Below are 21,479 nucleotides of genomic sequence, written 5' to 3' on the forward strand. Positions count from 1 at the left end.
CCTACTTCCCCTCCCCCGCCCCCTGCGTCCGCCTGCCTCTCAGCCTACTTGTGCTCTCTGTCAAGTAAATAAATAAAATCTTTAAAAAAAAAAAAAAGAATTACTAATGTGAGGGTGTGCCTGCGTGGCTCAGTTGGTTGAGCATCTGACTCTTGGTTACAGCTCAGGTCATGGTATCAGGGCTGTGAGATCCAGCCTCGGATCAGACTCTACACTCAACAAGAAGTCTGCTTGAGATTCTCTCTCCCTGTCCCTCTGCTCCCCGTCACGCTCTCCCTCTTTTTCTCTTTCCCTCTCTCCCTCTCTAATAAATAAATAAAATATTTTTTATTTTTTTTAAGATTTTATTTATTTGTTTGACAAAGAGGAAAGAGCATAAGCAGGTGGAGCAACAGGCAGAGGAAGAGGGAGAAGCAGGCTCCCCGCTGAGCAGGGAGTCTGATTTGGGGCTCGATCCCAGTACCCTAGGTTCATGACCTGAACCAAAGGCAGAGGCTTAACCAACTAAGCCACCCAGGTGCACCAAATAAGATCTTTTTTATAAATAAAAGTATTATTAATGTAGGGTTTATAGTTTATTTTTTTTCCTGAGAGAGAGTACGAGAAGTAGGGGGAGGGTCAGAGGAAGAGAGAGAATCCTAAGAGATTTCACACCTCACTTCCACAATCCTGAGACCATAACCTGAGCCCAAACCAAGAGTCTGGTGCTTAATCAACTGAGCCACCCAAGAGCCACTATTAATGTTTTTGAAGCCATTAATAGTGGGTTAAATGGCTGGGTGGCAACTGGGTGGCTCAGTGGGTTAAAACCTCTGCCTTCGGCTCTGGTCATGATCCCAGGGTGGTGGGATCGAGCCCCACCCACATCGGACTCTCTTCTTGGCAGGGAGCCTGCTTCCCTCTCTCTCTCTGCCTATTTGTGATCTCTGTCCAAAAAAAAAAAAAAAAAGCCATCATTTCTTCAGTTCCTACTGTCTGTAGTTACTACCTTTGATACCATTTGTCAGGAGAAAGAGAACACTAAAGAAACCTAAGTATAATAAGAACTGTGCCCCCCCCCCCAAAAAAAAGAAAGAATTATGACAAGAAAGTATGATGATTAATGACAACTATCCAAAGCCTTTGGTAGTCCCTTGAAGACAGGTTGGCTGTGTCACGGCAAAATAAGCTTAAGATCCTTGACACATTCCATTAGGATGTCATCATTCTTAATACATATGTCTAAGTTATTGATACATGATCATATCTATTGAAACACACTTGTAACTGGTGACTGTTTTATCAAATTCTTCCTTTCAGAATTCCTCTGAGGCTGACAGGTATGCCTGCTCCCCACTTCCTGCATACCTGGAGGGCTCGGGTTATGTGGTAAAGGAGGAAGAAAACTCACAGAGACCACTTCAAGATGTCTGCTTTCACCTTCTAAAACTCTACAGTGACAGGTGAGTCAGAACCATGTATGGTAGGGCTTAATTGGCCCTAGGGAGTCCTTTCCTGAGTTTTTTCCCTTAAATGTGAAACCAACTTGCCATAAATTTGTATAAGTCAACAAATAATAATTTATAGTGGTTGAATGCAGAGAACTTTGGATCTAGGGGTAGAGATCTAAAAAGTGTTTAACTTTAAGAAGATACAATTTACAAATACTGAAGTGTGCATTTTAATACAGTGTAACTCAAAATTAACATAGCATTACCCCCCTAAAGTTCCCTCATGCCCCTTTGCAATCAGTCCCCCCTCCCAGACAAATAACTAACTGACTTTTTGTTACTGTAGATTAATTTCACTCTTCTAGAATTTTACACAATTGAGATCATTCTGTTAAATTTTGTGTCTGGCTTCTTTCACTCACATAATGGTTTTGAGACTTATCCATGTTAATATGTATATTAGAAGGTTTTTTTTAATTGAATAATTTATTCATTTATTGATGGATAGTTTTTCTTGATTTTGGCTGTGATGAATAAAATGCCATGAATATTTTGGATATAAATATATCCAAAAGTGTTTATATCATTTTACATCCCCACCTAGATCTCTAGGTGTTCCATATTCTCTTCAAAATTTGGTATTGTCAGCTTTTTAAATTCTGCCATTTTAGTGGGCATATAATAGCATCTCATTGTGGGGGGGCGGTGTTGTGGTTTATTTATCCTAAATATCCTAAATAAACAGTGGTTTATTTATCCTACAGCAGTGTATGAACACATGCTATTATTACAGTCAGTAAATTTAAACTATCTTATTGGAACTATTGGACATGTCAGAAACAATAAGGAATTTTTTCCAGTCATAACTAATCACTCCTATCTCATTTCAGTTCCTTAAATATTTTAAAGTATTAAGTATGTAACTGTGGTAGAGGATGATACAGTTTTTATTTGTTTTTAAGATTTTCTTTATTAGAGCATAAACAAGTGGGGTGGAGAGGCAGAGGAAAAGGGACAAGCATATTCCCTGCTGAGTAGGGATCTGGACATGGGCCTCAATCTCAATCGAGTGAACCATCCAGATGCCCCTAGATAATAATAGTTTTATATTGTGGTAAAATATAAATAACTAAAGTAGTGCTTTAATTTGCATTTCCCTAATGACTAATAATATTGAGCATTTTTTCATGTGCTTATTTACCATTGTCTCTATATCTCCTTTGCAAAAGTGTTTACATTTTTTTGCCCATTTTTTAATAGAGTTGTCTTGTTGTGTTACAATATTTCTTTATATATTCTGGATATTAGTCCTTTATTTAAATGTGTTTTTGCAGTTATCCTAATGTAAGGGCTTGTTTTTTTCATTTTCTTTACTAAGGAAATGAAAAGTGGTTTTACATTTTAAGTTCAGTTGACATTTTTGAACTATAAAATCAATTTCTTAACTAGTATGTTGAGATTTTTCTATTTATTCTTGAATCTCTTTCTTTTTCTTTTAATCTTTTTTTTTTTTTTAAGATTTTTTAAAATTTATTAGAGATCACAAGTAGGCAGAGAGAGAGAGAGGAGGAAGCAGGCTCCCCACCGAGCAGAGAGCCCGATGCGGATCTTGATCCCAGGATCCTGGGATCATGACCTGAACTGAAGGCAGAGTCTTTAACCCACTGAGCCACCCAGGTGCCCCTATTTTTTTTTTTTTTTTTTTTTAATTTATTTATTTGACAGACAGAAATCACAAGTAGGCAGAGAGAGTGGGGGAGGCAGGCTCCCTGCTGAGCAGAGAGCCCGATGCGGGGCTCGATCTCAGGACCCTGAGATCATGACTGACCTGAGCTGAAGGCAGAGGCTTTAACACACTGAGCCACCCAGGAGCCCCAGACGCCCCTATTCTTGAATCACTTTCAATCATTTGCTTCTTCTAAGGAATTTGTTTCCCTAAGTTATCCCATATTTATTGGTATAAAGTTATTCATAACATTTTCCTTATTTTTTTTCTTAATATCCTTTTTAAATGTCTGTATGATCTGTAACTATGTCTCTCTCCTTCTTGATATTGGTGATATATGTCCTTTTTCTTTTTTATTTTCTTGATTGGTCTACCTACAGCTAGCTTTTGGTTTAATTGTTTATCTCTATTATTTGTCTAGTTCAAAATGGATCAGAAACCTAAATTTCAAACTTAACCCAGAAAACAAACAGAAAAAACCAGACCAAACCAGAAGATCTTTGCAACTGTGAGTTAGTCAGAGGTGTTTTGACACCAAATAAATAATCTATACAAGAAAAAATTGGTGAACTGGACTTCAAAAAAATTTAAAAATTGTTAGTAATTGAAAAACTGTTAGGAGAATGAAAAGACAAGCCACAGACTGGGGGAAGATAATTGCAATTCATACATCTCATAAAGATCTTGTATCCAGAACATATAAAGAACTCCTTTAAAAAAAATTTTTTTATATAAGAGAAAGGGCGTGCAAGTGGGTGGGTGGGGTGGGAGAGGAACAAGCAGACTCTGTGCTGTGTGGAGCCTGATGTGGGGCTTGATCTCTCAATCCTGAGATCGTGACCTAAGCTGAAATCAGGAGTTGGTTGCTTAACTAACTGAGCCACCCAGGTGTGCCCAGAACATTTAAAGAACTCTTAAAACTCAATAAAACAACCCAGATTTTGAAATGGGCAAAATATTAAAACATTTGCTTTATCAAAGAAGATCTAGATGACAAGCACATGAAAATAGTCCAGCATTGGGCGCCTGGGTGGCTAAGATGGTTAAGCGACTGCCTTCGGCTCATGTCGTGATCCTGGAGTCCTGGGATCAAGTCCCACATCAGGCTCCCTACTCGGCAGGGAGTCTGCTTCTCCTGCTGACCTCTCCCCTCTCGTGCTCTCTCTCTCATTCTCTCTCTCTCCACCAAATAAATAAATAAAATCTTTAAAAAAGAAAAATTGAAAAAAAAAAAAAAAGTGTCCAGCATCAGTAGACAATAGGGAAATGCAAATTGAAACCATCACTGTCCACCTATTAGAAGGGCTAGAAATTAAAAAGACCAAGGGCCCCTGGGTGACTCAGCCAGCTAAGCCTCCAACTCTTGATCTCAGCTCAGGTCTTATCTGAGGGCCATGAGTGCAAGCTCTTCCCAGCATGGAACCTACTTTTAAACAATTTTTTTTTTAAAGATTTTATTTTATTTATTTATTTGACAGAGAGAAACCACAAGTAGACGGAGAGGCAGGCAGAGAGAGAGAGAGAGGGAAGCAGGCTCCCTGCTGAGCAGAGGGCCCGATGCGGGACTCAATCCCAGGACCCTGAGATCATGACCTGAGCCAAAGGCAGCGGCTTAACCCACTGAGCCACCCAAGCGCCCCTGGAACCTACTTTTAAAAAAAGGAAAAATGTCTTGTACCAAGTGGTGTCATAGATGTGGAGCAACTTGAATTCTCATACACTGCTGGTGAAAAATATAAAATGGTATTGGCACTTTGGCAAACAGTTTGACAGAATAGAAAGTAAAGCAAGTTAGACATATATCTGTATACAGGTGTTTGTAACACCTCTGTTTGTAATAGCCCAAAATTGGAAACAAGCCAAATTTTTATCAAAGGATGAATGGATAAACAAATTGTGGTGTATCTATGTAATGGAATACTACTCAGTAATAAAAGGGAATGGACTGTTGATACACATGATAACACAGTGAATCACAAGATAATTTTACCTGGTTTTGAAAGGACTGAGATTAAAAAAAAAAAAAGTACCCAGAAACTATACTGTATGATTCCAATCTACCTAAAATTCTGGAAAATACAAACTGATTAATCACAGAAAGCAGATCATTATGTGCCTGAGAAGGGTGGCTGTAAAGAGGGGCAGGAAGAGAGGGATTATAGAGGGGCATAAGGAAGCTTTTGGAGGTTTGTGTGTTGTCTTGACCTTGGTGGTAATTTCACAGGTGTGTACATATATTAAAACTTCATGAAAATTGTACACTCTAAATATGTTTACTGTATGTTTACTGTATGTCAGCTTATCTAATGTGAAAAAAAGAAGAAAAAGGAGTATCTCAAGGTGCCAGTAATAGAGAAACCAGAGTAAGAGGAGATAGTAAACCTTGTTTTCATGAAAGGTAGAATTGCTATGACTAAATCCTTATATAAAATCCACACTCTGCTATGGTGAGTGCTGTGAAGTATAAACCTGGCGATTCACAGACCTGTACCTCTGGGGTTAATAATACATTATATGTTAATAAAAAAATTAAAAATTGAAAAAAATCCAGTCTGTCCCATACAAATAGTCTAGAACTGCACTGTCCACCATAATAGCTCCTATTCACATATGGCTATTTTAATTTAAGTAGACTTTTAATTTAGTTACTCATTCATAGTAGCCCCCATTTCACATGTCTAGTAGCTGCATGTGGCTGGCTTTTGGCTGTCGTTGGTCAGAACAGGTTATAGAACATTTCCATCATCCCACAAAGTTCAGTTTGACAACACTGGTCAAGAAAACTTCTGTTCTTTACTTGGGGATTATTAGGAAGTTATAAAGTATCTGGGATCTTCGCTCAAAAGGTAAAGTTATTGGATGGTAATCTAAGCCATAGAACTTACAGGTGTGAGATCTTACTTTATACTGATCTTATGATGTGGAAATTGCACGCTAAGAACTTTACATATAAACTGGTCCAGGACCATTAAAATCTTTGGGATCCCAGCAAAAGAAAGAGAAGTCTGTATAGGGACTCTTTAAAAACTCAGGGCACCGGAATTTCCTTATATAAAGTATAATGCCCATGTAGACAAAATCAGAGGTAGAAATTATAAGCCGTAGAAGGAAGTAACCATCGTGAAGACTAGTTAGCTGTTCAGATAAACAGGATAATTAGCACTCTAGCAACTTCATATAATAGAACAGTTTGAAAGATCCTAATGCAATTATATGTTTTAAGTGGTTTATCGTGGTGCATAGGTGGTTCCTTCGGTTAACCATCTGAACTTTAGCTTAGGTCATAATCTCAGGATTCTGGGATTGAGGCCATGCTCAGTGGGAGGTCTACTTCTCCCTCCCCATCTCCCCCTCCCCTGCTGATGCACTTTCATGTGCTCCCTCTCAAATAAAAAAAAATTTTAAAAATAAATAAATGTTAAATGAAGGAATGAAGACTAAGAGTTGTGAAGATTCCATGTACCAGGATGGTAAATATCTAGCCAGACAAATTGACCAGCATACCTGTCAGATCACACAGCTACAAAAGAGGAGGTGCCTTCATTTTTAGAAGGCTCTGTCATCTTGCTGAACCTAGAAGTAGACTGATAGAGCACAGTCTCAGAGGGAGACCATGTGGTCTGTAATGCTACTGTTCTCAGGTGCCTGCCTTTGTTATCTTCTAAACCATAACCAGAACAGTTGATCTATCCAATACAGATGGTCTGCTGGCTTGATATGATAACTCAGTACATTTTCCTTTGTAGACATTATGATCTCAACCAGCTGCTGGAGCCCCGAAGTATAACAGCCGATCCTTTGGACTATCGCCTAAGCTGGCACTTGTGGGAGGTGCTGCGGGCTCTTAACTATACTCATCTCTCAGAACAGTGTGAGGGTGTACTACAGACGAGTTATGCTGGCCAACTGGAAAGTGAGGGGCTCTGGGAGTGGGCCATCTTTGTCCTCCTGCACATTGAGAACTCAAGGTGAGTAAGAAGCTCTGAACCCACTATATATTTAGTGCTATAGGGCAGTGCCAATGGTATCAGCCTCCTAGGGTTTAATTCAGTAAGTAAGCATCTAGAATTTTTTTTGGGTCCAGCCCTGTGATAAACTTTTTAAGAGTTCAGCCCACAGCTATCTCTATATTCACGTGAACAAGTTGGAAGTGAGACTGCCTTGAGTTAAGTGCCAAATTAGCTATCTCTATATTCACGTGAACAAGTTGGAAGTGAGACTGCCTTGAGTTAAGTGCCAAATTACGCTGTCTATCATAAGACCTCTCAGTAGTCTGAGAAGTGAGAAGAGATCTCCATGCACTATGGCGATCAGGGAAAACACTAGCCAGTAACAGGAAAAAAATGAACAGGAAAAGGAAGGATATGTCCACATGAAGCTATCCCATTAACTTAGACACAGATTCACTTGAATGTGGTGTGTTCAGGAATTATGCAGAAACAGTGTGTGCTGAGTTGCCTCAGCGGCTCTGTGGAATGATGTAATGAGTAGTCAGGGAGGGCCCCTGCTTTTTCTGTCTGCTGACTTTCTCCCTCTCTAGCCTTTCCTTGCCATCCACCCACATCTGCCCCTCAAGTTTGATAGTATTGTATTTACCAGTATATTCTTGCTTAGATGTCTAATATTTTTGTTCTTTATCTTAGAGGAGGCTTTTCTCCATGGTGTGAATGAGATAAAGTTGGAGATTTGTTCTTTTTTGTCAATGGTAGTAGCATGGTATTACACTAATAACAAAAGCATTTATATAGTACTTTGTCATATAGTACCTTTACATATATTATACTCGGTTGTAAATGCTTTACAACTCATTTGTGAGTAATCAACTCAATTAATGCTCATAATGAATGTATAAGCACTCTTAAAATATGTTTAATAGATGTGCAACCTAAGGCAAAGAGAGACTTAAGTAGGGTATTTTGCTCAGGTCACAGTAAATGGCAGAGTCTTCCAACTCAACACCCTCAGAGTCTGTGCTCTTAATCATTATGTTGCACTCTCTGTCATGTTACATAGTGTGGAAAGTTCAGTTTTGTAGTCAGACCTCCCTCAATTCTAGATCCATCGTGTACTCACTTGGACTTGGAGTAAAGCTTACTCACTTTTGATTTTTAGTTAAAGTTACACTCTCTCTCTCTCTTTCTCTCTTTTTTTTTAAAAATCTGTGTTTTTTTAAATTTCTTTTTGAGATTGTATTTATTTGACAGACAGCGAGAGAGGGAACACAAGCAGGGGGAGTGGGTGAGGGAGAAGCAGGCTCCCCGCTGAGCAGGGAGCCTGAAGCAGGGCTCCATCCCAGGATCCTGGAATCATGACCGGAGCCAAAGGCGGCCACTTGATAACTGAGCCACCCAGGCGCCCCAAAGATACTCCCTTTTTATCTTTAAAATCATAATATTAATCCCTACCTAGTCAAAGGTGGTTGTGGGATTAAAAGAGGTGAGGGAGGGGTGCCTGACTGGCTCAGTTGGTGGAGTGTGTGACTTGATTTTGGGATTGTGAGTTTGAGCCCCACATTGGGCATTGAGATTAATTAATAAAAAAAATTGTTTAAGGGGTTCATGGGTGTCTTGGTAAGTTAAGCATCTGACTCTTGGTTTTAGCTCAGGTCATGATCACAGGATTTTAAGATCAAGGCCCATGTGGGGCTCTGTGCTCAGCACAGTCTGCTTGAGATTCTGTCTTTCTCCCTCCCCTCCCTGGCCCCTCTCCCAGATTTCTCTTTCTCGCTAAAATAAATAAATAAATAAAATATTTTTTTTAAAGTTTGTGGGGTTTGTGGGGTTTTTTTGTTTTTTTAAGGGAGTAAAAGTATAAAGCATCTAGCACAGCCTTCCCATTAAGGAATTTCTTCTCTTCTCCTTTATGAGGAAGCAAAATTACTTCATACTTTCCTTTATTTAAACAAATTCATGGGGAATTTCACATGGTAAAATAAGATAATTGGTGATTTAAGAGTAGGCTCTAGGAAAGCCTACTTTCCTAGAAAGTAGAAATCCTCTTTCCTGATAAAGGGTTTCCTGATAAAGGGTTTTTTTTAAATGAATTTTTAAATTTATTTTGTTTATTTATTTATGTCAACTCTACGCTTCAGCATGGGGCTGGAACTCAGGATCCTGAGATGAAGAGTCGATGCTCTTAATGACCCAGCCAGCCACCCCCATTAAAGAATTTTAGAAATGAAGCAGCTGAGATTGGGGGGGGGGGGTCCATGGAAAGCCTTGAAAAAGGTGTTCAGAAAAGATTCTAAAATGAGGAGACCAGTTTTGATTTGATATTTAAATCTGGACCTTTGTAGGGGGCGCCTAGATGGCTCAGTCAGTTAAACCTCTGTCTTCAGCTCAGGTCATGATCCCAGGGTCCTGGGATGGAGCCCCATGTCAGACTCCCTGCTCCTCCCTCTCTCTTTGCTAATTTCCCTGCTTGTGTTCTCTTGCAAGCACATTCATTCTCGATCTCTCAAATAAATAAATAAATAAAATATTTTTTTAAAAAAAACAGATAAATCTGGTTCTTTGTGGCACCTGGGTGGCTAAGTTTCCTGAGTATCTCTTGATTTCAGCTCAGGTCATGATCTCAGGGTAGTGGGGTTGAACCCTGTATTGCACGCCATGCTGCTTGAGATTCTCTCTCTCTCCCTCTGCCCATTCCCTCCTCCCTCCCCACCCAGCTGTCTTTCGTTCTCTCTGTCTGAAATATATAACATCTTTTAAAAGAAAAATTAACAAATAAATGGCTGGTCCATTGATCCAGATAGAAAAGGAAACGTTCGAGGGGTTCCTGGGTGGCCCGGTCTTTAAGAGTCGACCTTTGGCTCAGGTCATGATCCTGGGGTCCTCGGATCAAACCCCGCATCAGGCTCCCTGCTCAGTGGGAAACTTCCTCCCTCTTCTCTCCTGCATGTGTTCCCTCTCTCACTGTGTCTCTCTTTGTCAAATAAATAAAATCTTTTTTTTTTTTAAGGTTTTATTTATTTGACAGAGCGAGAGAGGAAACACAAGTGGGAGAAGTGGGAGAGGGAGAAGCAGGCTTCCTGCACATGACCCCAGAAGCCTGGGGTCATGACCCAAGCCAAAGGCAGACCCTTAACGACTGAGCCACCCAGGTGGCCCTAAATAAAATCTTCTTAAAAAGAAAAGAAAAGGTCTCTCCTCAAGGGGCCTTGAGACCAAAAAGATTGAGGGTAACCTAAATCTAGAGGCAGAGAAGATGAATTATGAAAGCTGACAGTTTTGAAGGGGAAAAAAAGCAAACCGGGACCTGGAAGAGCCCTTCTCTTTAAAAAGTACTTCATTTACTTGTACTGACCATATGGGAGAAAAGGAAGAGAGGAGGTTGAAAGTGAACTATGAAGAACTAACTACTCTGTGGAAGATAGGATTCTGCTATCTGGTCCTTGATCTCCTGTTACCAGGAAGAAAATAAAGATAAGAAAGGGAAAGCCTTGAGCGCCTGGGTGGCTCAATGGATTAAGCTGCTGCCTTCGGCTCAGGTCATGATCTCAGGGTCCTGGGATCGAGTTCCGTATCAGGCTCTCTGCTCAGCCGGGAGCCTGCTTCCTCCTCTCTCTCTCTCTCTGCCTGCCTCTCTGCCTACTAGTGATCTCTCTCTGTCAAATAAATAAATAAAATCTTAAAAAAAAAAAAAAAAAAGAAAGGGAAAGACTTTACTTAGCACTGGACAACATTCCCTCGAGTATTAGTTCTCACTATTTTTTCATTGTGAAAATATAACGTGCTTTGATACTTCTATTTCATTAAGCAAGTAAATGCTAATCTGGCCTTTTTCTTTTTTCTTTCTTTCTTTTTTTTTTTAAATGTACTTTGAAGTGGTCCACTAAATGTTAAGGCCTACAGTTTGAGAGACTATCTCAGGGGTCATTCTGCCCTGAGGCACCCTTCTCCATCAGTGAGGATAGGATTTATTCAGCATTGTTTTTCTTCCTACAGCATACGTGAGAAGGCGGTTCGGGAGCTGCTTACCCGGCACTGCCAACTATTGGAAACCCCTGAGTCTTGGGCTAAGGAGACTTTCCTGACCCAAAAACTTTGTGTGCCTGCTGAATGGATTAATGAGGCCAAAGCAGTGCGAGCACACATGGAATCTGACAAGCACCTGGAGGCCCTCTATTTATTTAAAGCTGGACACTGGAACCGCTGCCACAAATTCATCATCAAGCACTTAGCTTCTGGTGAGTGCTTCAGATTAGGGCCTGTGTCTCCTGGAATCTCCCCAAATTCTTCCAACCTCTGAACCCCATAATCAGTCAGGCCAGGGATGATGTTCTGTATGGTACTTTGCAGTCTTGAATCCGATTACACTTTGCAGAAGTTCTCTGTGCAGAAGAAATTTGGCTTGGATGAGGGGCAAGAGGGGCAGGGGATGACAGGTTGTTACTTTACCATACGGATATGCTTGATATACATGAATTATGTTAAACTCTTTGTATATTTAGGAAATTTTGTTTACCAAGATTAAAAAAGATACATTATAACTGATACCACAGAAATACAAAGGATCATTAGAGACTACTATGAACACTTATATACCAACAGATTGGACAACCTAGAAGAATTGGATAAATTCTTAGAAATATATGGCCTCTAAGACTGAATCATGAAGAAATAGAAAATCTGAGGAAACCAATTAGTAGTAAAGCAGATTGAATTAGAAATAAAAAAAACTCCCTACAAATAAAAGTCTAGGACCAGGGGCGCCTGGGTGGCTCAGTGGGTTGAGCCGCTGCCTTCGGCTCAGGTCATGATCTCAAGGTCCTGGGATCGAGTCCCGCATCGGGCTCTCTGCTCAGCAGGGAGTCTGCTTCCCTCTCTCTCTCTGCCTGCCTCTCTGTCTACTTGTGATTTCTGTCAAATAAATAAATAAAATCTTTAAAAAAAAAAATGTCTAGGACCAGATGGCTTCACTAGTGAATTCTACCAAGAATTCTAAGAATTAATACCAGTCCTCCTCAAGCTCTTCCAAAAAATAGAAGAGAGTAGAACATTTCCAGACTCATTTTATTAAGACCAGCATTACCCCTAGCAAATACAGACAAGGATACCGTAAGAAAAGGAAAGTACAGACCAATGCCCTGGTGAACATAGATGCAAAAATTCTTAGCGAGGGGCGCCTGGGTGGCTCAGTGGGTTAGGCCGCTGCCTTCGGCTCAGGTCATGATCTCAGAGTCCCGGGATCGAGCCCTGCATCGGGCTCTCTGCTCAGCGGGGGGCCTGCTTCCTCCTCTCTCTCTGCCTGCTTGTGATCTCTGTCAAATAAATAAATAAAATCTAAAAAAAAGAAATAAAGAAAAAAATTCTCAGCGAATTATTAGCAAACTGAATTCAGCAATACAGTAAAAGGATTATACACCATGATCAAATGGGATTTATAACAGGGGTGGTTTAACATATACAGATCGGTGTGATACACCACATTAACAAGATGAAGGATAAAAATCGTATCACCAGATGCAGAAAAAGCATTTGGTAAATTCAACATCCATTTATGATAAAACTAGTTGGTATATGAGGAACATACCTCAATAATAAAGGCTGTATATGACACGCCTATAGCTAACATACTCAGTGGTGACAAGCTTTCAGTTTTTCCTCTAATATCAGGAAGAGGGCAAGGAAGGGTTCCCATTTTCACCACTTTTATTCAACATAGTGTTGGAAATCCTAACCAGAACAGTTAGGGAAGAAAAAGAAGTAGGAAGCATCCAAACTGGAAAGAAAGAAAACTGTCACTATTTGCCAATGACATGGTAGTATATGCAGAAAACCCTGAAGACTCTACCAAAAAACTGTTAGAATAAATGAATTCAGTAAATTGTAGGATACAAAATCAATATTTAGAAATCTGTTGCATTTCTGTACACTAATATGAATGATCAGAAAGAGGAATTAAGAAAACAGTACCATTTTCAGTTGCATCAAAAAGAATAAAGTACCTAGGAATAAATTTAACCAACGAGGTCAAAGACCTATATCCTGAAAACTATGACATTGATCGAAGAAATTAAAGATCGGAAGAAATGGGAAGAAATTCCATGCTTGTGGATTGGAAGAATTAATGTTAAAATGTCCTTACTATACCTAAAACAATCTACACATTCAGTGTCATTCCTGTCAAAATACCAACAGCATTTTTCAGAGATAAAACAAACGACTCTAAAATTTGTGTGGAACCACAAAAGACCTTCCATAGCCAAAGTGATCTTGAGAAAGAACAACAAAGCTGGAAACATTAAACTCTCTGATTTCAAACTCAATTACAAAGCTATAGTAAAACAGTATGGTATAGGCCTGAAAACAGACATCTAAATCTTTGGAACAGAATAGAGAGCCCAGAAATAAACCCACACATATGTGGTCAATTAATTTTATGACAGAGGGACCAAGAGTATACAGTCTCTTCAGTAAGTGGTTTTGGGAAGGGTGGACAGCACATGCAAAAGAATTAAACTGGACCACTATTGAATTCCGTGTACAAAAATTAATTCAAAATGGCTAAAGGCTTAAACTGCCACATACTTGGGTGGTTCAGTCAGTTAATCGTCTGCCTTTGGCTCAGGTTATGATCCTGGGGTCCTGAGATCGAGCCTGATTCTTTCTCACCTGCCGCCTGCCACTCCTACTGTCTCTCTGTCAAATAAATAAAATCTTTTTAAAAAGGCTTAAACTATAAGACCGATAAGCATAAAACTAGAAGAAAACATAGTCATAGGCAGTAAGTTCCTTGAAATCCATCTTGGTGATGACTTTTTTTTTTTTTTGCATGGGACACCAAAATCAGGGGCAACAAAAGAAGAAATAAACAAATGGGACTACATCAAATTAACAAGATTTCTGCACAGCTCCAAAAGAAACCATCAACAAAATGAAAAGGCACCTAGAAATGGCAGAAGATGTTTGTAAATCATTTATCTGACATTTTGGATTAGAAGAATTAATGTTAAAATGTCCTTACTACCTAAAACAATCTGCAGATTCAATGTAATTCCTGTCAAAATTTTGGATGTTATAGGGAACATCCAAAATATTTAAAGAACTCATAAAAATAGCAAAAAAAAAAAAAATCTGTTTAAAAAATTAGGCAGGGGGGTGCCTGGGTGGCTCAGTGGGTTAAAGCCTCTGCCTTCGGCTCAGGTCATGATCCCGGGGTCCTGGGACTGAGCCTCTGCTCAGCAGGGAGCCTGCTTCCTCCTCTTTCTCTGCCTGCCTCTCTGCGTACTTGTGATCTCTGTCTGTCAAATAAATAAAATCTTTTAAAAAAAAATTAGGCAGGGAATCTGAGTGGACATTTTTCTAAAGAAGACATAAGGAGATGGCCATTGGTTACAGTGAAATGATACTCTGCACCACTAATCAGAAATGCAAAACAAAGGCACTAGAAATGTCACATCATCTCTGTTAGAATTGCTATTGTCATAAAGATAAGAAATAAGGTTGGTGAGGATGTGGAGAAAAGGGAAGCCTTATGCACTGTTGGTGGGCATATAAATGGTACAGCCACTATGGAAAATAATATGGAGATTCTTCAAAAAACTAAAACTAGAATTACCCATAGATTCTAGCCAAAGGAATACAATCTATTCCATTTCTGGGTAATTATCCAAAGAAAACAACACAACTCGAAAAAAAATATGCACCTTCATGTTCACTGCAACTTTATTTAAATAGCAAAGATAGGGAAACAAAATCAGTGGTGAATGGATAAAGGCAATGTTCTCTGTGTGTATGCATAGTATACATGTACAACGAAATATTATTCAGCGATAGAGAAGAATGAAATCTTAACCATTTGCAACAATATGGATGACAGCATTATGCTAAGTGGAATAAGTTAGAAAAAGACAAATACGTATGACCTCACTTGTATGTGGGATCTTTAAAAAAATAAAAATGGCTCAGAGATACAGAGAACAGATGGGTGGTTGCCAGAGGTGTGGGGTAGAGGTTGGCAAAATGAGTGAAGGGAGTCAAAAGGTACAAACTTACAGTTATGAAATAAGTCATGAAGGTGAAATATTCATTATACATACTTATGTGTATGTATATGTATTTCCCCTTTCTTCCTCTCTTGGATTTCTGCCATGTCCTCCATGGTACTTTTGAGAACCATATATTTGTGTAGACAGAGTGCTTAATATTTTGTTTCTTCAGATGCCATCATTAATGAGAACTATGACTACCTGAAGGGGTTCTTGGAAGACCTGGCACCTCCAGAGCGCAGCAGCCTAATCCAGGACTGGGAAACATCTGGGCTTGTTTACTTGGACTATATTCAGATCATTGAGATGCTTCACCAGATACAGCAGGTACCTGAATTCCTTAAACTATTGCTTGGTTTTCCTTTTCCCTGGCCCTTAAAGGCACAGGGACCTCAGAATGTCTGAGCAACATCATTAGCAAAGATGGAACTGTCAGTGCGGGCGGGATATTTTGATGGGGCTGATTTGCTGTAGCCACTATGACACTGTATCAAAACGTAAAAAATCTTCTTTGTTTTGTGCTTATTACCAAATAGTATGTACAGTAGACGTTCCTGAGGTTTGTCCACCTATAGTCTGCTCCCCTTGTGCAGTCCTCCTTTGAGTGAAAAGTTCAGGGATGAGAGAGATAGTAAGGTCAAAGATTTGGTGAGGGTAGTTATTGTCTCACGTCATTTATGTTTTTTAAATTGCAAGTATTAGAGTTTTTTAAAGTCTTTATCAAAACGTATTAGTGTCTGTTTCAGTAGTCATAAGATTGGCCTCTGTTGCTTATAGCACAAAGACCAGACTTTCTCTTTTTTTTTTTTTAAAGCTCTTTTATTTATTTATTTGACAGAGAACAGAGAAATCACAAGTAGGCAGAGAGAGAGAAAGAAGCAGGCTCCCTGCCGAGCAGAGAGCCTGATACGGGGCTCGATCCCAGGACCCTGGGATCATGACCCAAGCCGAAGGCAGAGGCCCAACACCCAAAGACCAGACTCTTAACCAAAGATTTCAAGCCCATGTAGAGGCTTTTACCTGTCACTCATGCCTTCTTCCTAGTGTTACCCCACATTCCAGTTGCCAGCCTGCTCTGCTCTCATCACACTAAATTACTCATCACTCCTAACACACACACTCATCCTTTAAGATCAAATTGCTATAAGCTCTATTTTGTTCTCCTTTTCCCATAAGAAATGTTAATTGCATTTTCTTTTTTCACTGCCAAAGCACTTGGTACACTTGTTTACCAACTCTATTATAGTTACTTATCCACATCTGTCTCCAAGTTATCATGAGCTCCTTTTGGGGAGATCTACTTTATTTTAAGATTAAAGGCAATAGAGTATAAAGAGTAAGAATCAAGTTCTGAAGCCAAATGGTTAGGTTCAGTTCATGGTTCCCTCACTCACTAGCTGTGATATGACCTTAAACAAATAACCTTTATGTGGTATAACCTTTATTTGGTATAAAACAAGGTTATTTTATAACCTCGTAGCCTTTATTTGCTTAGTTTATAAGCAAATAAGTTAACCTCTCTTTGTTTCCTCTGAAACGGAGGGGAGGAACACGGATTACCATAGATATCTGACAGAGTTGTCAAATTTTTAAAGTATACTTGAAAAAACAGTTTAGGTTTTTTTAAAGATTTTATTTATTTATTTGCTTATTTATTTATTGAGTGAATGAGTGAGGGAGGTGCAGAGGAGAGAGAATCTCCAGCAGACTCCTTGCTGACATGGGGCTCAGTCCCACAACCCTGAGATCAATACCTGAACGGAAATCAGGAGTCAGCCACCCAACCAACTAAGCCACCCAGGCACCCCTCCAGGGAACTTTTAATAAGGTAGTATTGGAGGGTAGAGTGGGGAGGGGAGTCGTGTGGGTGTAGTAAAGTCACAGAATCTCTCACCTGGACTGTTGTAGTAGACACCTAATTGGTCTCCCTGCTTCTGCACTTGTTCCTTTACAGTTTATTTCCATGCAGCAGCCAGAGTGATCTTTCTGATACCCAAGTCATATTATCTGACTCTCATCTATAACCTTCCAGTAGCCTCTCATTTCACTTAGGATAAAGTGCTCCTTAGCAACTCTTATAAATCTGCATCAGTAATTCTTACCTTTTTTGCTGTGGACCTCCTTGACAGTCTGGTGAAGCCCATGGATGGATGGCTGTCTAATGTGCTTTAATGCATAAAATTTAAATTCATGGGATTACAAAAGAAACCAGCTATGTTAAAATACATTGTCAAACTATTAAGAACTTACAGGAATAAGTGGTTTAACATCTTAAATTTAACAAGCCCAGCAGTGGATCCCCTAACTACTCTAACTTTGGTGAAGTACTGTATTTAAAAATCACTAACAATTGTAATGTAATATGAAAATAGCTGTGATGTCTATTGATCACAAAGTCTCTGTTATTTCTTAAAATCTGCATTAATAATTAAATGCTAATATATAGTAAAAAGTCAGTAAAAATAAATATTATTTTTCCCAGTCCAAGTTCATAGACTATGAATTCTGAGGACCTCCAGTTATGATCCTGTGGTGTATAAAACCTCTCCAGTTTTATCTTCTTCTCTTCTCCTCTTTGAACTCTGCATTTTAGCCACCAAACTTTCTTTGCATTCCCATCTTGCAGTTTTAGCTGTTCTCTTTGCCTAGAAAGCTTGTCCCTCTAGCCTTGGTCAAAGATATGACTTTCTTCAGAAAAGACTTTCCCGATCCCCCAATCTGAAATAGCCTTCCAGTTTTTCTGCCATATCACCTTGCTTAAATGATTTGCACAGCTTGTGATTCTTCAAGGTTTATCTCTACCCGATCATCTCTTTATTTTTCATGAGTTTCCTGAGAGCAAAGACCTCATCGTATTTACCACCCTTAAAGGTCCAGTTAAAGGCTGATTTCTTGTGGACAAAAAAAAAAAATACTTGCAAGAGGCTGGGGCACCTGGGTGGCTCAGTCAGTTGAGCATCTGTCTTTGGCTCAGTTCATGATCCCAGGGTCCTGAGTTGAGCCCCAGATCAGGCTCCCTGCTTAGTGGGAAGCCTGATTGTCCCTCTCCTGCTACCTTTGCTTGTGCACATCACCACCACCACCACCCCGTCATATCAATCAATCAGTCAATCCTTTTAAAAAAATACTTGTAGAGGCACTAACTGGTAGATTCTGCAAAGCCCTCCCTAAAGTAGATTCAGTGAGAAAGGTGCTTTGTGGAAGGGTTGGATGAGCATTTAGAGAAGGAGGAGGTGATAGGATACTTAGCAAGTAGGGTGGTTTACTTGAAGAGTTTGAGAGAGGGGGAGCCAACCAAGAGTCATATGTGAGACAAGCAGGAATAAGATGCTGCTGGAAAGTATTCAGAATGTAAGTAAAGAATAAAGATACAGGCTTCTGGCAACTCAGAAGAGCATGTGACTGTTGATCTTGGGATTGTGAGTTCAAGCCCATGGTGGGGGTAGAGATTACTTTAATAAATAAATAAACTTTTAGAAATTTTTAAAAATACAGACTTGATTTTTAGAAACATCACTGTGGCTATCATATGGTAGGGAAAAGGATGTAATAGGAATGACACTGAAGATCATGATCAAGCTCTTAAGATTTTTTCAATTAAGAAGTAATGGTATCCTGTGCTAGGGTAATGGCTCTGGAAAGGAGAATGGAATATTGGAATATTAGGCTAAAGATTTAGGAATCATCAGCATATTGATCATAATTGGAGCCATAGGTGGGGCACCTGAGTGGCTCAGTAGGTTAAGCATCCAACTCTTGGTTTCAGCTCAGGCTGTGATCTCGGGGTCATGGGATCAAGTCTCAAGTTGGGGTCCACACTCAGCACAAAGTCTGCTTGGGGTTCTCTGCCTTTCACTCTTCCTATCCCTCCCCCTGTTTGCACATGCACTCTCTTTCTTCCTCTCTCAAATAAATTAATTTAAAATAATAATAATAATTGGGGCTATGGGAGTAGATAGCAACACAAAAGAGAGGACATACAGTGAGAATAGGACCTGCATTATTTTAGGAAGGGTTGTGAATGTGGAGTTAGGATACCTAAATTCCAGGCTAGTTTGGGCTCCACTTCTGTGTTGCTCTCTACTCTTAACTAATATAATCTCTCTGAGTCCAGATTTATCTAGATTTTTGAGACCATATTAAGGCTTGCTAGTTACGTGGTTTATTAATGCTGATTTCAAGACTTAACCAGTTCAAGGCTTTGGTATACCCTGTTACTTCCTCTTGTGAATAATTGCTGAGGTTGTGTTTTGTTCTCAGTGATCAGGCTGGATAGTGGTGACATGACACTGCCACGCAGCCTCCTGGGTTTTTTCTGTTGTTTCAGAGTTTTGCATAGTCAGTCTGTGGATGGAATTCGGGTGATGGGAGCTCTTCTTGATTTAACTGGTTTCTCTGCTTCTTTGTAGGTGGATTGCTCAGTTTACGAACTTGAGCAATTACACGCCAAAGTGATCTCTCTGTGCAATCGCATACAGCAGATTGCAGTGTTACAATGCCAAGGATCTCCTGGCCCAGTCTGGTAAGCCTCCACGCTCTGCCTGCTTCCTGCCTGTTTGCTTCCTGTCTTCATGATTGCTATACCTCTGCCCCGATGCACACCCTTACTAGCCCTTGTCCTTGATGCTCACTTCATTTTTTCTCTCCAGACATGGCCAAACGTGCAGCCAACCTGCTGCGGGTGGTATGGAGCCTTCAGCGCGCACCTGAAACAACCTCCGACTCGACACCAGACCCTCAGCGAGTCCCTTTGGGCCTCTTGGCTCCCCACGTTGGCCAGCTCCCCATGCCTGAGGACTATGCCTTGGAGGAACTGCGCGGCCTCACACAGTCCTACCTGCGAGAATTGACTGTTGGGAGCCAGTGAACCCCAGGTTCCTCCCACCACACTCACATGCTTATTCACACTCACCACACAGCGATCCCCTGCATTGAGTTGATTGGCACTATTAGCCATTCTCTTGTTTGGCTATGGAATCCATCCTCTTTTCCTGCTGCCCCAAGCAGCATCCACCATTTGTTCAGAGCTTTTGTTAATACTGAACAAAGCATAAGGGCTTTTAGAACCCAAAAAAGGAACCAAGTCTCTTTTTTACCATCTTTAAGAGCATCCCCCCCCCTTTTAAAAAAAATGGTCAATAAAATACGTTTTGCAGAATTGCCCCCAGAGAACCAGGGAATCCTTTCCACTCTCAGTTGTTCTGGATCTTGTGACCCACCATGCCATCCTGCTACCCTACTCTTACCTTAGCCCTTTTATAATAGGACAAATGTTGATCAAAGATTGTCCTTCCTTAACAGATAAACTATCCACAGAAGGAAGGAAAATTTGTCTCTTAAGTGGGCTGATGAGTTAACACTGTTTTAGAGTCAAAAGAGGGTTGAACTGAGTTAGGAAACAGAACAGTCTTTCTGACTCATTTAGGGTAGAAGTGAGTGCCTGCCATGGAGGGATGGATCTTTAAGGCTTGTTTGTTCCTGTCTTGAATGTTCCATGGACATCAGACTTGTGCTACTACCATGTGCAGGAACTCTTGGTCACAGACACCATGTCTCTGGGAAACTCCAGAACTCAATTTGGTCCCTGGTTTTCAGTCATCTTGCTAGGCTTCCTGTCTAATTTGCCTGAAGAGTTTGAATAAAATATGGCAGGTTGGGTAGTCCTCCCTGTCCTTCCTATTCTAGCCCAAAGCATTTCCTACCCATCATCTATAGTTCCAGAACATAAAACCGTACTGAGGCAGGCAGGGAGCTGGGCTTTACAGGCAAGAGGAGGGCCTTTGCTACACTGCTGTCAGCTATGGGGAGTCCCAGGTAAAGGCCCGCGACAACTGGAATTCAGAGCTGTCCTAAACAACATGGCCACCTCTGGGTCTTTATGCATGAAGATTATGTAAAGGTTTTTATTAAAAAGTATATATATATATAAATAAATGATCTAGATTATTTTCCTCTTTTTCTGAAGCTACTTTCTTAAAAAAAATAAAATGTTTATATCATTCCTGCTATTGGCTTTCCCTTTGTGTTTTTTTGAGCCTTATTCCAAGGATCTTTACAGTGGCCTTGGTTGATTTACAGTCTGAAGGGAGATGGGCCATGGGTTAAAGAAAGAACAATCAAAGTTAGGGCAAATTTAGGGTGAGGGAGTTGAGATTATTAGTTAATCCTGACTGCTTATATTTTTTTTAAGATTTTATCCACTTATTTGAGAGAGAGAGGTCAAAGAGGGTGAGGATCGAGGGAGAAGGAGAAGCAGACTCCCCACTGAGCAGGGAGCCCAGTGCAGGGCTCAGTTCCAGAACCCTGGGATCATGACCTGAGCTGAAGGCAG

At 40.1% G+C, this 21,479-nt stretch overlaps 1 protein-coding gene across 1 annotated transcript in view; it reads left to right on the forward strand.

The window, feature by feature from the left end:
* Positions 1-21,156, forward strand: part of NUP98 (nucleoporin 98 and 96 precursor) — a 121,852-nt gene extending 100,696 nt beyond the window's left edge. The window contains 7 exon segments of the mRNA XM_045071330.1: positions 1,300-1,442; positions 6,903-7,124; positions 11,103-11,344; positions 15,321-15,475; positions 19,558-19,632; positions 19,634-19,670; positions 19,798-21,156. Coding sequence (XP_044927265.1) covers positions 1,300-1,442; positions 6,903-7,124; positions 11,103-11,344; positions 15,321-15,475; positions 19,558-19,632; positions 19,634-19,670; positions 19,798-20,015 — 1,092 coding nt within the window. The 3' untranslated portion in view covers positions 20,016-21,156.
* The last annotated feature ends 323 nt before the right edge of the window (positions 21,157-21,479 follow it).

This window comes from Mustela putorius, unplaced genomic scaffold (assembly GCF_011764305.1).
Source record: "Mustela putorius furo isolate JIRA1106 unplaced genomic scaffold, ASM1176430v1.1 tig00003987_pilon_pilon_pilon, whole genome shotgun sequence".
In the NCBI taxonomy this organism is placed as follows: domain Eukaryota; kingdom Metazoa; phylum Chordata; class Mammalia; order Carnivora; family Mustelidae; genus Mustela; species Mustela putorius.